Here is a 17500-nt window from a genome sequence, read left to right on the forward strand (position 1 = left end):
CAATTCCACCAGTCAAGGTGGAGAAATTGCTGGAGAAGCTGTCTTTCTCCTGGAGAAATGTTTGCCACAAATGGTCTTAGCCAAGATCTCCACCCACAAAATTGCTTTTCAAAGGCCATTGGAACTCATCTCTATTTATCTTGAATCCTAGCCAATAAATATTGTATGATGTACATTTCAACCAGTCTGCAAAGTGCAAATTATTTTGGACCATAGGAATGAATCATTCTTTCTGTTTTCTCCCAAAGCAAATTTTAAAAAAAAACCTGCATTGACATGTTGACAAGCAAAGTCTATTTCAAAAAAAAATCCAACATAAGAACTCTTCAATCTACACATTATATTTCAGAAAAGATTAGCTCTGCCACTGCTTGCATGCATTAATTCGTCATTATTTGATCATGTATATTGCTATTAGTACATTAAACATATAACTGAGTGATCTCTTGATATCCATTCCATTTTGGGGGGAAGTTTTATCATTCCTAACGTAAGAGCTGGAGTCTTTCAAAAGCAAATGTTGTTATGACCATCACTTAAATTAAGGGATATTGAGGCCATAAATGTCCATTATGATGAATGGTGTCTCTCCAGGAATTCATCTACTATCAAGACAGAGCTGGTTCAATATTAAACCAACTCAAATAGGGTAACAAGAATGTGTATAACTATGGGGAATGTACCATTTCTTCAAGCTAGGTAAGTCTGGTATATTATTTTAGTGATATTATGTTTCAGTGTGAAAGTATCATTTTATTATGTTTGTACTATTTTTATGTTGCTCTGGTCTAAACCTATAATAAACTAAACAAGTTTTGCAATTGCAGAAGGACTTACTCAAGAGTGATACTGTAACTGTTCAGCTTGCAAGCAATGTGTTAATTTGAAGATTACACTAGCTAAAGCAGTCTTTCCTAAGCTTGTGTCCTTCCATATGTGTGTGACTGCAACTCTCACAATTCCCAGCACTTATGGGATAGATACAGTATTCCAGCAAATCTGGAGAGCAGTAGGTTGGGGGAGGTTGAACTAAAACTTTAAATTGATTAATTGCAAGACAGTGGTTTTAACTGGGACATTTTAGAAAAAAATATTACCATGATTAATATTATGATTATATGTGTTGTAATTAAGAACATATAGCTGTCTGTTTCATTGTCTCCATTCATAAATATTTCCTGGCTGATTATCTTGCAGAGTCATCAAGAACTTTATGTCAGTGTCATGATATGGAACCACATTTAATTATTGAGAGGGAGCAGGTAAAAGCAGCTATAGATTCTGTAAATACATATGAAAGCTTGTACCTCTTGGTTTCAAAAGAATGAAGGCGATATGAAATAGGCAACAATGCCCTATTAACTTTTCTCCATTGTAAAATCCATTTCAGAGATTCTGTTTTAGTACTTTATTCTGTCAATTACCTTAAAAGGAAGATGATCTTTAAAAACTTAAGGAATTTGTTAAATAAATCATTTTCTTTAAATGAAATGGAGGAAAACAAAGCTTTATTAGAGCTTGTGCATTAAACCAAAGGAAGTTCAAACTGTAGATGAAAAAGAATTGAGCAAGAATCTAGCAGTAAGAGGAGCTTCACAAAGAAGGAAAAGCTGATAAGTTCACTTTGTGGGTTTAATTCCCAGAGACATGAACTTGTTCACGGGACGAGATCACTTTTCCATCTTTTATCTCCTCAATAATTGTGCGAATCTGACGGGTGGTTTTGGATCCTGCAGGGAGACAGAGGAGGAATCAAAACTTAATTGCAAAAAAGAGAATAAAGTGACAAAGAATTCCACCATCCACCATTCTCTTCTCCAGCACGCAGCTAAACAGTATTTTCGGGGAGGGGGGAGCAAGGCTAATGTTTCACCCAAGTGATTTCTTTTTCAGAACAATTATAGTGAATGTTTTACCATTTGGAAAGAAAAGTTAATGCTATGCATTGATTGAAAGTTCATTGGATGTTGATTTCAAGAATAGTGCTTTGTTTACAGAGAATGGAGCTGGTTTCTAAGGCTTTTATACTGTTATTTGATAATTAAATAATGTTTGGATACTTTTTCATGTTAGAACTGAGGTTGAGTAGTTTAGCATAATCTATTTGCTTGCAGGGGGCAGAAGAGAGGCTTCATCTACCTATTTGCTTTAAGCCTCCGGCTTCTAGTCTGGCAGTATTGATACCAGGCTGTTTAATTAAACAATTAATAAAATAATAATAATAATCAGGGTAGAGGCAAAGGAGCTTAGGCTGGCTAGAGTTAGCCTGCTAGATCCAGTGAGAACAAAACACCTATATATATTCCCAGCAATGCATGTTTATAAATGCAACAGGGATTCATCTTATTCAACTTTTCCTTAATACGTCTTTTTCCCCTCTCTTTCTCCTATTTTTCACTCAACCCTCTCTATTTTTCTTAGGCAAAGTAACTGTGTCATTTTTGCAGAGTACTCCAACAGTGGGTCTTCTTAGTTTCTGAAAACATCTCTGGCATCAGCTCAAGTCTTCTTTCTCTTAGGAGGATCAGGAAGGATGTGATCCTGTTGATCAGCCATTGACATTGTGCATCCAGTTTTCTTCTACCAGAGTCAAAGCTCTGATATGGGAGAGGTGAGATACAGTAAATCTAGTCTGAAAGAGGGGATTCAAAGACAGATCTGCTCAAAGGACAGATGACCCTCTGGTGCATGCTTTTAGAGGCCATAAGTTTGTTACAATCATAGTTACAATCATAACTAAAAGAGTAAACAATGGTAATTGGCAAAGTTGTGTCCCAATGTATGTTACAATATCTTTTCAAACACATAAAATTTAAAGCCATTTGAAAGCCAATGTTTTAATCAACCTAGGGATCTTCCCATTCCCCCAATATCCTTTCCTTCTATCCCCAAATTAGGTGACCAATTTGCCACTTGAGAAAACTTGATGTGCTGTGCCTTGGAAATAAAGTCAGCAAAATTGCCATGCTTCCGTGAGGGCAGTGGTGACAGTTTCCACAGTACCTGTTTGTAGAATGAGGAGCAGGGAAGAGAATTTTGTTGCCTACAAGCATGAATCCTGCACTAAAAACCTCCATGGCTGCCCGTGTTAGCTAGAAAGTATGAAGCATGAAAGCATGGAGCCATAATAGCAGTGCAGTTGTAGCTGCAGCCTGACAGGCAGGCCTTCTATTGCAGCTCACTGGTGCAGATCTCAGAGCCCAGGATCCCCACGCTGTGAAATTTCAGAAATTGCCAATGGGAATTTCTACTACAGCAAAAAAACAAAAACCACTGGCTGCCAAGTGGGGTGATGTGTTCACTTAGATAAGGGGTGTCAAACTGCTGGCCACGGGCCGGTTGCATCATGCGTAGCGTAGGCCACGCCCACGCCAGCTCTGGCAATGCAAAAAGTTGTGATATGTCACATGACACGTCACATGACGTGGCAAGTTTCACACCCGTGACTTAGATAGTCAACACAGAAATAGTCAGTAGTTGAACATAGCCCCAGGGCTGATGGAAGCAAGCAGTTTTGCCTTCCTTAGTTGCTTTCCATGCAATATAGAATATTTGCCTAACAATTGGGAAATGCTAGTTTCCTAATAGATTGCCTTTTTCAGACTCAGCTGACTTAATGGTAGTATAGACATACTGTACAGACAATGTTGTGAGGACACATCTGATATACTGTATAGACAATGTTGTGAGGACACATCTTTCACCAATGGCAAGGAACTCAATCTGCAGCTGAAGCAGGGAGGTGTGGGTGAGATGATATGGATGGGCCATTGCTTTGGTTGCAACAACTGAATCATCACCTTGTCTATTTATTTTGCAGATCTAGATTCTCCAAGAAGGAAACTTTTAAAACTAGAATAGATTCAGGCAACAGACTAATTAAACATCAAAACTCCAGTAGATTCTTACCCTCTATGGCTGATGAGTACTGGGGAGAAATACTACATGAAAAGAAGAAGAAGAAAAAAAAAGACCAATTAGAGAAACATAAAAAGCAATGCAAAAAACAAATGCAGAAGTAATTGTCAAAGTTGCTAGTCTTTAATAAGAAGGAAAAATGACACTTGATCTAAGTCTGATTTAATTCATGATAATTTCTTGATAATAAAATTACAAGAGGCATTTTAGAGTGCTGGACACTTTAGTCATAATCATTACATTTTCATCTGTGTTCCAGTACGCTATTGATAGACTAGTAAAGGCAAAGAATAAAGAATAAGATCTTGTTTGAGCACCACCTTTGTCATTAATTGTATTTGATGTACAACCATTGCAATCACAATTGCCCAATTTAGTGTATCAATAATATGTACTAACAAAAGTTTGAAATGGTGGAAGAGCTACAAAAGTCATCTTAAATAATTACTGTTAGTCCTACGTAGGCATCAGAATATATTTCAGAAACCCTACATTTGGTGAACCCTTCAGTGAACCTTACTCTGGTAGTCCTCTAACCTTCACCATTTTCCCTATTAGCCATTTTGAGTACAAATGATGGGATCCTTTTGACATACTAAGCTTCCTCTCCCTCCAGCAGGTGACGATACATGGCAATCTCCTGTTCCAGGCGTGTCTTGACATCAAGGAGAATCTTATACTCATGGTTCTGGCGCTCCATATCACATCTCAAGGTAGCCAGCTCCTCTTCCACATTGATGATCAGACCCTGGATGTGAGCAAGCTGAAGACTATAGCGAGATTCTATGTCAGCCAAAGTCCCTTCCAGTGCTGCTTTCTGGGAAGAGGGAAGAATTAAGGTCAGTGATAAAAAGGAATATAAACTTCCTATTTTGATAAACAAGCCCTTGCAGCCTGGGCAAAACAAAACACTAGGTTACAAACTATGATTTATTGAGCTGAATGGTTGGGTACACATATTATTGGAAACCAAAAGCAAATCAATCTCATAATGGATTAACATAATAGTAGTGTAACAGAATCCAAAAGTGCATGGAGCCCCCCCCCCCGAAACTATTGGATATAGCTGCCAGAGCCACTAAGTTTTCCTCTATATTATAAGAGGATAAGAACATTCTTCACATTATTTGTACAGTGTTTATCTGATGTTTTAATTTAATTTTTTTAAATTAAAAAGACATTTATTTCTGTCCTACCCTCACCCACTTCTTTGTCATAGCTTTATCTCCTTTGGTAGTTTTATTTCCAGACTATCATTCAAAAGTCAAATACATCTTCAGCCTAACACAATTGCCCATCTCTAATTTAGCACAATATGTCAATTCAGTATAAGATTCTACCAAGTTTTCCTGGTGCATTGCTTAAGAAAACATGAATCGTGGGAGGATATGTATCCCCTCACTCACTCAAGAAATCTGCCTGCCTTGATAGCTTACCCACAGGGAGTCTCAGGACACTCTTTGAAAACAATTTACCTATAGAAACTGAGAGGTTCTTGCATGTAGGTTGATGCTGTTGTCAAAAATATATCATTCTTATATGTATAGTAACTACAAATAAGTGTTTGGCAAGAAAAACTGCCTCATTTTTTGCCACCTGTTTTCATTCTGTTTGATAAAGAAAGAATTGGCTTTTCAGGTTTTATTTGAAAGAACAGAGAATGTGGATAAAGTTCTCTAGAGAGGAGTTTGACATTGCGGGTAGTTATCTAACTATGAAGTGGCCAAAGAGCATGTAGGAATGTCCCAACTTTTATATCCCAGTTAACTTTCCAGAAGTCTTGAGCTATAGGGAGCATAGGAAATGGCCTTGGAGGACAGAAAAAAAAACACTATCAAGGCAATAGTCAAATAAGCATGGATTGAGCCCATTTCAAGAAACTAATATGAGAAAACAGACAGGCCCTTCTACTTCACATGAAGACAGGGTAAGGGAGGGGAAAACAAATTCAGACTTGCAAGATTCAGTTTCCATAACTATTACAGTAAAAGTAATTCTGATCTACCTGGCAAAGTTTTCTTGGATCGGTCTAGTTTACAGGGCTGACAGCAGCTTCCCTGGATTTCCACACTAGGAATACATTCTTAGTGAGGATGTCATAAAGGGTTTTCTCCCCTGGTGCTTATTTAGATTGGGAAGTCAAAAAGGCTTGAGTATAATAGAAGGATATATTATAGAGAGCAGCAACATAAGTGGACCACTCCATATCATCTTCAACAGTAAAAATCAGCTGAATGCTCAACAGGCTGAGAATGCAGTAGAAAAAAAGCAGTTTCATTCACAAGGGAAAAGGCATCTTTCAACACAGGAATACAGAGCAACTCAGGGAAGAAATGAGGGCAGTTTTGTTCTCTCAATGAAACAGAAACATATTTTGCACAATGCTGTAGTTTTCTTACTTAGAATACAGAGAGGGCAAAACAAAAGCAGGTTTGATTCCTGTACCGTGCTAAGCTGGGCCTGCAAGTCTATCTCTAGGCCTTGAAGGGTGCGTCGCAGTTCTATGACTTCTGATTGGCCACTCTGCAGTTGTTCCGTATTGATGGCAACTTCTCGATTCAGCTCTTCAGTCTGTTAAGAAAGGACTACTGAAATGTCACGGTGCACATATCAAAATAGTCAACTTGCTTTCAAGAGAGTATGTTTGTCTCAAGGAAGTCCCCTACCTTGCTGAAGAACCACTGCTCAGCATCTCTGCGATTCTTTTCTGCCAAGTTCTCATACTGTTCTCGCATATCTGCCAGGATCTTCGTCAAATCCACACCAGGAGCAGCATCCATTTCCACAGTGATTTCTCCACCCATTTGGCTTTGAAGAAGTCCCATTTCCTGTTTGAGAAACACCCCCCCAAAAGTCCTCCTGTTAGCCTGGATAATATCAGTGTCTACAGTATTTCTAAAATAAGTAATGTTGGTTTACTTTATTTAGCATGTGTCAGATTTCAATCCATCATGTTATTTAATTTTTGTTTAATTGATTGATTTATTATTCTAGTTTATTTGACCATCCATCTACCCAAGCAACTTTAGATGGCAACCAAGATGAAAACAAAGAAATGTTTTCCTTAATATTTGCTGAACATCTAGGGAAGTATGTTCCCGAAGTAATACATATAGATCAATAAGTTATATTCCCAAAATAGCAGATAAATACTTTGGAATATATTCATACCAAGAAAAATAAAGCATCAGTAATCTTTTTAGATGTAGGGATAGCTTTTGATAACTTGTAATGGCATTTTTTTTATTAGTAATATTAAATAAAATCAATCCTGGAGAAGAATTCCAAAGCTGAATAGAAAACGGTTACCAACAGCAAGCCTCAAAGATTACAGACAGTGGAACATCTTCTGCAAACCTTTCCATAATCAAGATACCAGACAAAGATATCTTTATAAGAGACCTCCACTCTTCCTTTTATTATTTGTGATTGATTGAGTAGTATTAAAAGACAAGATTCAAAAAGACTGACAGATATCAAGCCTCAAGGAAAGGAATACAAAATGAAATGTTATGCAAATGATATAGTATTAGTTATTCACACAAACATACATTGGTCTGTTCTGTTCGCTATAGTGTAATCAGTTGGCTTTTGTATGCAATGCAAGGTGCTGGTCGCTGCCTGATCATTACAGGCCCTGGTTATTTGTGGGACCTCTTGTCTCCCATAGCATCTGCCCACCAGATTGATCTGGCTAGCATGGCACATTCTGGGTTTCATTGAGTAAACAATGCCATCTATCAGGATCCTGGAAGTGCACCTTCTCTGTAGCCTTGCCTGCCCTCTGGAACATACAAGAATCAAAGGCTCCCATCTTGCTGGCAGGTGTTTAATGCTTTCATGGGCTCTTTGTCTAGGTCTTTGGCCAGGACAGCTGGCACTCCTTTCTTCCCCTCTGGACTGGTTTTTCTTTGCCATAATTGCTGTTTTGTCCTGTAGTTTTTGTATGTGTGTTTTTGTATTGTTCTTTGTTTTTAAGTGATTTTAACAACACTAAACTGCCCACAATTAGTGCGAATCAAGTGGCATATAAATTTAATAAATTATTATGGTTTGTCACACAGTCGGCCAAATGTAAAAACTGAATTTGGCATTTTTAACCACCTATCAAGTTCTTCGCAAGAACCTGGGATAGGCAGGTGTGGATCTTTGTTGATGTTAAAAGTATGATTGCAGGGTGAAGGTGTTCCCAGTAAAGCTGCCTTTTGCAATTGACAGATGATGATTTTTGACAATACCAGTGTTATTATTATTGTGACAGGTGATGAAAACAATTAACAGTTTTGGTGAATTTTCTGAATTTAAAATTAATAAAAGATTCTGCACAGAAAGAATCCAGGTGCCTGATAACAAAAAGTGTAATATCTGGGATTGTATGACAAGTTGCAATAAAGATATATTTCAAAATAATTATAATAAGTTACAGAGAGAAATTTTAAAAACATATTGAAAAGTAGAAAAAAATTAAAAAATCTCCTGACTAGGAAGAATTATGACTCCCAAAATTAACATATTACCCAAGATAAGCACTAGAGCAATTATCCAAGATAATGTTTTGTTAAGTGAGTTTTGCCCCATTAAACAATCTTTCTTGCCACAGTTTTTAAGTGAACCACTGCTGTTGTTAAGTTAGTAACATGGTGTTATGTGAATCTGGCTTCCCCATTGATTTTGCTTGTCAAAAGGTTGCAAAAGATGATCACACAACGTTGGGACACAGCAATAATCATAAATATGAACCAGTCACCAAGGGTCCAAATTTTGATCATATGACTATGGAGATGCTGCAACTGTCGTAAGTGTGAAAAACGGTCATAAGTCACTTTTTCAGTGCCGTTTTAACTTTGAATGGTCACTGAATGAACTGTTGTAAGTCAAGGACTACCTGTACACATTTGAATTGCCAAATCAAGTAATGAAGAGTCAAGAGCAGGCAAATCAAATGCAGCATGTTCATATGTGAATCAGGTCAAAGTCTTATTTTGCACATAAAATCACAAATCCAAAGACCTGTTTTGCACTCAACTATTCAACAGCTGTGATGCAAACTTTTCAATGGGGCACTGTCTGTTATATGTTCTCTTCACAAAACATTTGCTATGGGTGCAAATATTTTATGGATTACCATAAAGTATAAACTAATTGCAAGTTCACACTCCCCATTTTAACAATGTGTATGCTATGTGATGGTGGCAGCGGTATATCTTACCTCTTTGTGATTCTTCTTCAAGTGAAGCAACTCCTCAGTGAGAAGTTCAAGATTCTTTTCTAGGTGAATCCTGGTTGAGGTTAGATCATCCAGAACATTGCGCAAGCCATTGATGTCAGATTCAATACTCATGCGCAATGCCTGTTCTATCTCAAACCTAAAATCAGAAGGGATGACTGAGTGATGATGAAAAATGTACAAGAGACAATATTTGGTCCTATCATGATGATGGCCTTGATGGCAACCCTCCAAACACTTACTTGTTTTTGAAATCATCAGCAGTCAATTTTGCATTATCAATCTGTAAGAGGACATCGGCATTCTCAACTGTGGCAGAAACAATCTGAAAGCAGCATAGAAATGACTGATTGGAATGAAGAGTTTCTATAGGAATATCTTCACATTTGAAATTTCTGTGCATACAGATTATCTATGTCCCTCACCATAGAACAGCTGTAATCCTCAACTCTTTAGAGTGTTAAGTAGAGAGAGCTTCTACCGTGATTGTAATGCTCCAAAATCAACATCATAGCTTAGTAAAAGTCTGATCAGCAACTTGAACTATTGAGTTCACCTGCTACTTTAGAGAAAGCACAGAGGAAGCACAACATTTCTCCTGGAGCTGCAAGACTAATGCCACCTCATTCATGAAAACTCCTCATTTGTTCCACCTCCCTGGTGCTCTGAGTTGACCTTCCCTTTAATAGACAAGACACTTTGATGCCTTGGAGTTGAACTAACTGAGCTGAATGTAGAGAAATATTTACCACTTGTCCAATATGGTATTTTTTTTAAAGGAACCCTATAAAGGATTAATCTATGGAAATGAATAACATGCCCTATCCAAATGCAAGATGCTTTTAGCTTTTTCTGTAGCATAAAGCTGAATGTCCAAGAGAGGGAGAGAAGAAGCACTCGCCCATTTTTTTTTCTGCACCAAATTGATTCACACACACACCCCCAAAAAACAGCATTTTCCTCTGTGAGGTTACTGAAACTTTGCCAGGGTATCTCAAATAAAAGTTCCTACAGCATTGTTACTATGTTCACTGTGAACACGTCACTTAGATTTTTTTGAGCTAATAAAACATCTTAAAAGATTTCAAGCTTAAAATGTAATGGATTGTGCAAAGCTATCAAAGTTAGCTTCCCATATTAGCAGATTGTTTCAAGACATAAATAATTCTCATTTAATTGCCTGTACTACAATCTACAGTAGGTAATCAAAACCTACACTCCCAAACTAAGATTTGTTCACTTCTATATTTACCTATAAATATGCTTGGTCTTATATTTATCCCTCCCTTGATGCCGTGTCTACTTCCTTTTTGGTCTTCACTCCATCTGTCCCACATTTAGCTGGACTTTAGATAGAAATATTTTTTTACCTTCCCTATAATGAACAAGGCTTATTTATTATGCTTTTCTAAGGTTTTCAAAGTGTATTTTATATTTATACAGTTTTATATTGCACAGATTTACGGAGACCATAACACAACAGTGGGATGAACAGGCTATGTCATTTCTACACAAAGTCAACCTTTGTCCAAAAATATTGACTCAATCATAACACCAATTTGATGTTCATACACACTAAAAAGATTAATCATTTAACATCTTACAGTGTAAAGGAATGCTTTGTCCTGAAATTACAAGGAATAAAAATGGGGATTAACAAGAAAAACGTTAGCCCTCTCCACTCACGTAGCAATTAAATTCTGGTCCCTTAAGACCAACTTGAAAAAGAGAAACCAATCAAAGGAGTCACTTTTGCTAACTGCTTTTTATCTGCTACAGTATCTTTTTTTTAAAAAAAGTACTCTGCCCAATGCTGTTGCTAACAAGTGCTTGTGGGCACTTGTTACTTACAGTCAGATAATTGGCATGTTTTTCTTTATGGATCGCCCTGAAATTTTCTTGCCATACCTTGCTCCTCAGGTCCTCAATTATCCTGAAATAGTAGCTGTAGTCACGGTCTGGACCAGGTGCCTGCTTCTGGTACCACTCCTTGATCCTGACCTCCAGGCTGGCATTGGATTCCTCCAATGCCCGCACTTTGTCCAGATAAGCAGCCAGGCGATCATTGAGGTTCTGCATGGTTTCCTTCTCGTTCCCAGCCAGAAGTACATCACTTCCACTTCCACCCACAAAACCACCAGTTAATCCTCCTCCAAGACTTCCACTAAGGCCCCCACCATGGCCACCAGCAAAGGTGCTGTAGTAACTGCTGCCCCCGTAAGTACCACCCAAGGTGCTTCCAATCCCAGAGACACAGCGAGCATTAGTGACTGAAATACCACCAGCTCCACCATGACTGCTAGGGGCATGGCAACCTCTACCAAAATGGACCAGGTTTTCCCCACTAAAACCTACAGGTCCTTTCATAGAGGAGGAGGAAGTGCTAGTGTAGTGCCTGATGATAGTGGACATCTTGCCAAGGAATGGAGCCACTTAAACAACTGCTCTGTTAAAATTCTGAAAGAACTGAAAAACTAAGAGTTCTCTCTCATTCCCGGCTGCTTTTATTCCCACTGTGGGGGCGTTATGTCAAAAGCCCTTTCTTTCCCGTGCATTCCCCAGAGCTTTCATCATCTCAGGCATCAAAGCCAAGTTCTGCAATCTCACTTTTTTTTTCCTCAGTGGCCTATTCATGTATTTGTCTCTTTCCTGCAGATACACCTTGTCCTATAAAAGGTAGTTTTGTGTTTCCCTTTTGGCCCCCCAAGTGAACATTCAAGTATGCCTCAGAAACAGGACTAGCATTGCTCAAGGGGGTAGTTGAACATGACAGAATTTTTATGTGTAAAATGCACCCAGGGAAAGACAACGAAATTACAGTCCTGCAAAGGGGAAACCATCACATCATAAATGAGAGTCTATAGAAAGCCTGAGGCTTTTTGCAATTATTGTACAAAATCTGCAATGTTGACTGTTCTGAAGGCTACCTTATAGATTGCAAATTTTACAGATTGCTTCTGTACTTATATATTAAATGACAAAGTCATATATGTAAGGTGCAATTGCCAATTGATAGTTTTCTTTTCAAGGCAAATAACCATGAAAATTGAGGCAAAGAGCTTCTAAGGCAGGGGTCCCCAACCCACGGACTGTGGCCCACTAGTGGGTTGCAGCCTGTTCAGAACCAGGCACTCTAGCACAGGTCCATTTGCACAAGCAGTGAGAGCTCGTGTTCACACATGAAGTTCCATTTGTGTGAGCGGCATGCACATCCCCCACTCATACAAATGGAGCTGCACATGCACATGTGCACTTATCTACTGCATGCACGGAACCATCCCCTCTTCCCCTCCCCTCCCCCACTGGGCCAAGATGGAAAAGGTGGGGACCACTATTCTAAGGATCACAGCCTATATGTGGAAAGGAAAAAATGGTTCTACACAAATGGTTCATTGTTTTTCAATGCTAATTCTTAAATATAGGAAAGTAATAGGATTTGAGTGTGTCTAAACAGGTTGCATACTTTTTACCAATGGGCAACCACAGGCTATGTTTCGATATTCTGATAAACAGAACATATTCCAGAATCTGATCTCTAGTTTTGTTGAAGTGAAGGTAGACTATTTCCTGATTGGCCCAATTTTTTCAGGATGTCTATAAATGTTACATTCTTCCCTATTTATGAAAGCTGCAAAGGAATTTGTTATTTTACTCAGAATTTGACTAGATCTATGTTTCTCAATCTTGGCAATTTTAAATTGGGTGGACTTCAACTCTCAGAATTCTCCGGCCAACATGCTGGCAGAAGAATTCTGGCAATTGAAGTTTGCACATCTCAACATTGTCAAGATTGAGAAACAGTGGACTAGATGATTCGTAAAATATCTTCAACCCCCAGGCAATGGCCCACTACCGGGCCTTGAGCTGTTCAAAACCCGGCCACGGAAGTGGTGTGTGTATGTGCACTCTCCATTTGCACGAATGGCAGGTGCATGTATCTGCCACTTATGTGGAACCATCGCCTTCTCCCACACACACACCAATCCACAAAGCCAGAAAGATTGGGGAACCCTATTCTAAAACTTTCATTCTATTGTTTTAAGAAGCATCTGTTTCCAAATTTACTTTTAACAATAAAGAGGGTGTAGGGAAGTGATAGGAAAGAATGAAAGTAATTAGTTTTTAAAATCCGTTTCTATGTGTAAAATTTCATATTTGAATACTTTAATTTAATAAGAGCCTATAACCATCCAGATGTGTGGAGTATTGCTGATGTCTATGTTGGATAGAATTGGTGGGGGTGCAGTTCTGCCTATAGGGAGAGCTTAGGCTCCCCATCCTTGATTTAAAACAGTTTTTCTCAAAATTGGCAACTCAAAGGTGTGGACTTCAACTTCCACAATTCACCATCCATCCTGCTGGCTGGAAGTTCTGGAAGTTGAAGTTTACACAACATAAAGTTGCTGAAGTTAAGAAATACGGCTCTATAGAATAGATGGTGGACTACTAAATGGAAATGAAATCCTCTCAGACCTTGGTTCATCTGTGATGGTCTGATGTTTATCTGTGGTTCCCATAATAATAATATGGGTGAGATCTGATTTTTTTTAAAAAATGTAGAGATTGTCAAACCCTGGGGGCCTGATCCTTAATTCAAAAAAGAGCACAACTGTGCAAGGCAAATGGTTCTTGCATTATTGTTTGCTGGTGGAAAGTTGTATCTTTATATTCAAATTATTTCCTGAAATAAAGGTATTGCAGAGAAGTACAAATGTCTGTGAAATCTGTGCCTGATATGTACAAATATGAATGGGTGGTGATGGAAAATGCAAAACAGAATTGATTGCTCAAGCTCATGACAACTGTGATAAGGAATATCCACCATTACCACACTAAGCTTCTATCTCATCTAGGTGAATCACAGTTAAAAGGTGAGCTATAATGGATGTATTTACCTTTTTCTGAATTCCTTCTTTAGCAATAGCAGCATGTAGACTTGTGGGGCTCCAACACATTGTGCAACTCAGCTTTTACTGGAGAATATGGCATCCCTAATTCTGAATCTTTCCTTCCTAATTGCACCCAAGAATATTTGGGGACTGACTGGAAAAGAGATGAATTCTGAAAAAAATGTTACAGATTTCTTTTACCAAGAAGGGCAGTAATCCGTTAAAGCAGAATCTGCTGCAACATGAAATTCAGTGCTGAGCAAATCCATCCATGATCGTTTTTGTCCAAAAACTTGCCCCTAAACATTCTTTGTTTCTGAAAGATACCTGCAAAAGATCTCAAAAAAGTGTACACAGTGATAGAAAGGTATACTTTCAAAATGAATTTCTGATGCTGTGTATGTGAAAATAATCTTGGGAGACTGGTCTCAGAGACGCTGCCTAGGAGCAGTCAGATCAGAGACAGCATAGTTCACAGCTGGATACTGGGCAGGGCATTGGCTCAGAAGAGACCCTCCCTAATTTCTCAGGGAGTAAAGGAGACAAGGGGAGGATTGTACTTGGACTTGCAAGTTTTTGCTAATGTAGCCTTTCATACAATAGAATTAACTCATCTGGTCATGTTTCCTGTCTGATCCACCTGGTAACCTGGTAGTAAAATTTACATTGAAATAACTCACAACAGGGAATCAATAATAACATCAAGGAAAATTATGTTAAAATAAAGGAAGGGAAAATTATATTACAAATTATTTAAGTTGTGCAAAGTTTTCTACAAAAACTTTACATTCTTAGGAAATTTTCAAAAAAAGGAACTTCTTTTTACAGATTGTTCTTGTCATTATCAAAGACTTGTCAGAAATTTGCCCCACTAACAGAGACACTGAAATCTATTGGATTTTTACTGATTTGTAAATCATTGCTAAGGCTCATTCCCAGTACTTTTATCAAAGACTTGTATGTTTTTTGAACTTCTCCTTATGGACCAGGAAATGTAGAGACAATTTACAGTGAAGAATTTTGTTGAATTACAATTCCCATCACCTCCCACCAATATGCAACAGAAGGCCACAGCTTTAGTTGGCTGCCTTAGAGTACCAGACTAAGGCTAGGGATCCTTGGGTTCAACTCTCCTCATTGATAAAGCTCCTATGTGTTATTGCATCAACCACTGTTTCTCAGTATACCTAATGATGCCAATCTTATGAAGACTCAAGAAATGGACACAATGGATTCTATTAATTTCTTGCTTTGTAATTCTAAAGTTTGTTTAGGACATGTTCATAACCACTGCTTTGTTATACCCTGAAGTACGAATTCTAATAAAAAAAAATAGAGCGAGGAACAGATTTAAAAAACCAGGCACAATTGATTCTGAAATATAGGTCCTAGTACCAAAGAATCATATCCACTGCTCCTGGTGTCTCTAGCCCTGATCTGGAATCTTGATTAAAAACATTGTTAGTATTATGTCAAATGTATAAACATACAGTGATGGAGAAGCATAGAACTGCTTGATTGGACACCTTGGATAGAACCACCTACACTGAAGATTTTAGATTCTAAATCATCTGATTTCTGCAATCAGAGCTGGCCAATGCTAGCTAAGTTGAGAACTTAGAGCATGGGTGTCAAACTCGCCGTGTCACATTGCTGGAGCTGGGCTGGGTGCGGTCTCCGCATGATGCAACTGGCCCGTGAGCCGGGAGTTTAACACCTCTGAATTAGAGCATACAAAAATCTACCCAAGAACAGATAGGTGGCAGATCATTGGTTGCAGTTTAGCTACATTTAGTACTTTCATGTCTTGACCAAGCGTGCCAGCCCATATAAGTGAACCTAGCAACTGCCTAGGGAACCACATTAAGTAAGGTGCCAAAGCCCAAAAGGAGGGGGGGAAAGGAATAAAACTACATATTAGGTGAGAGCAATGGTCCATGATTTCACCTAGAGTGCCAGGTACTGGGAGCAGGTTTAACGCTGCCACTGTGCTGGACTTCAAGCTGTATTTGCCATCCTGGCAAACTCAGTACTTCTTGGGAACCAGACAATACTTTCAGCTCAGTCCATTAGGTTCAGCTGCCAGAAAGAAACTGTGCTCATCTGAAACTTGCCCTGAAATCTTTCCTATTGATTTCCACAGTGAATTCCTCTGCTCGCTGACAATTAGTGACTTTGTAAAGTTTTGTCCAGCCAGAACACCTGCAGCTATTTTGGTCTACAGCAGGTGTGGGAAATCTGCAGCCTATCATTTCTCATGCGCATAGCCCTCAAAACAGTTCAAACTGAAACCACACATTTCCACATGAACTATCTTACTCATTCGGCTTGCAAAGGAAAGACCTAAATAGGAACACTAAGTCTCTGGAGAATTTAACATACTCATTTTGCCCCTGAAATCCCCTAACTCTTTAATGTGCTGGAAAATTCACTTTCCCTTCTCATCTCAGAAGCCAAAGACAATTAAAAACCCCAAATGCCATTCCTGACAATAACAAAATGTAAAACAATGGCTAGATTTATATAGTGTGCAGCTTTATGAAGGGCTTAATCATGTTTCTTAAATCATAGTAGCTGAGGTCACTGTACAAAGCAGTAAATTACAAATGAGGCACCTGCAGTCCCTAAGTCACACTCCCCCAATTAAATATGGGATTTCAATTTCCAGAATTCCCCAGCCAATATGTCCATTGTTGAGAATTCAGGGAACTGAAATCCACATATATGGTGAATGCCCTATTTGCCTTAATGCGGTTTGGGAGACAGGATTGTGTGTGTGTATATATGTATCCCAATGATACAGTTTCCTTCCATTTTTAAGACAGGAAATATAAAAACTGTTGTGTTATTCCTAAAATAACCTTAACATATCTTGAATACTCAAATTGCACAAACTGCAATAGTGTTGCTCCTCATGGTAAAAGATTGACAGCATTTCAGTTCTTTGGGAATTGGCAGTCTTTGGTTGGGAGCATGAGTTTGTACTGCACTCTTTGGAGAAAGGGCAAGGAACACACTGGAGAAGACAATGATGCCAAATGGAAAGGCAAAGATTTTCAGTTTTCCCAGATTTGGGAGGGTGTTTTAGTGCCAAACAGAGGAGCATCCTGATGGAGGTTGATGGATTAAGAGATTCCTAATCATCTTTGTTGCTCTTCTCTGCACTCTTTCTAGAGTTTCAACATCTTTTTGTATCATATTTTGTATTTCATTTTTGTACTGTAAAGTTTTGTATGAGATTCTGAGGTAATGCTAAAAGTATTAACAACAGAGAATAGCCCACCGACAATGTCAAACAGAAAACCTTGGTTTGGACAAGAACATGCTCTGTTCTTCATGAGGCAGTCCAACTCAAATAATTCTGTACAAAGTGATAGTCAGTAAAAAGGGATTGCAAATCAAATCCGGAATAATAAAAGCATTTACAATCATTCTAAAAACACATGGCAATCTCATTGCTCTGTAA

The 17500-nt window shown here is 38.4% G+C and overlaps 1 protein-coding gene across 2 annotated transcripts; it reads right to left on the minus strand.

Annotated features, from left to right (window-relative positions):
• Window positions 1-1632: 1632 nt before the first annotated feature.
• LOC107303123 (keratin, type I cytoskeletal 14-like) lies at window positions 1633-11557 on the minus strand. 2 transcript variants are annotated; one of them, XM_029287354.1, is made up of 8 exons: window positions 11054-11557; window positions 9388-9470; window positions 9128-9284; window positions 6585-6746; window positions 6364-6489; window positions 4515-4735; window positions 3557-3573; window positions 1633-1730 (listed from the first exon to the last, which is right to left on the minus strand). In XM_029287354.1, the coding sequence occupies exons 1-8, from the start codon at window positions 11555-11557 to the stop codon at window positions 1633-1635; spliced, it is 1368 nt and encodes a 455-aa protein (XP_029143187.1). The 2 variants fall into 2 exon arrangements, with proteins under 2 accessions (XP_029143187.1, XP_015687806.2); XM_015832320.2 differs by lacking the exon at window positions 3557-3573 and adding an exon at window positions 3910-3941.
• Window positions 11558-17500: the final 5943 nt, after the last annotated feature.

This window comes from Protobothrops mucrosquamatus, unplaced genomic scaffold, assembly GCF_001527695.2.
Source record: "Protobothrops mucrosquamatus isolate PMUCROS unplaced genomic scaffold, P.Mucros_1.0 scaffold1, whole genome shotgun sequence".
Classification (NCBI taxonomy): Eukaryota; Metazoa; Chordata; class Lepidosauria; order Squamata; family Viperidae; genus Protobothrops; species Protobothrops mucrosquamatus.

Excerpts from the sequence above, each read along its gene's own strand:
- LOC107303123 (XM_015832320.2), bottom strand. The coding sequence starts at position 11,557 with ATGTCCACTATCATCAGGCACTACACTAGCACTTCCTCCTCCTCTATG. Across the intron at positions 9,285-9,387 it reads GCTGATGATTTCAAAAACAA|GTTTGAGATAGAACAGGCAT; the intron begins GTAAGTGTTTGG and ends TTCTGATTTTAG. Across the intron at positions 1,731-3,909 it reads GTACTCATCAGCCATAGAGG|GATCCAAAACCACCCGTCAG; the intron begins GTAAGAATCTAC and ends GTCTCCCTGCAG.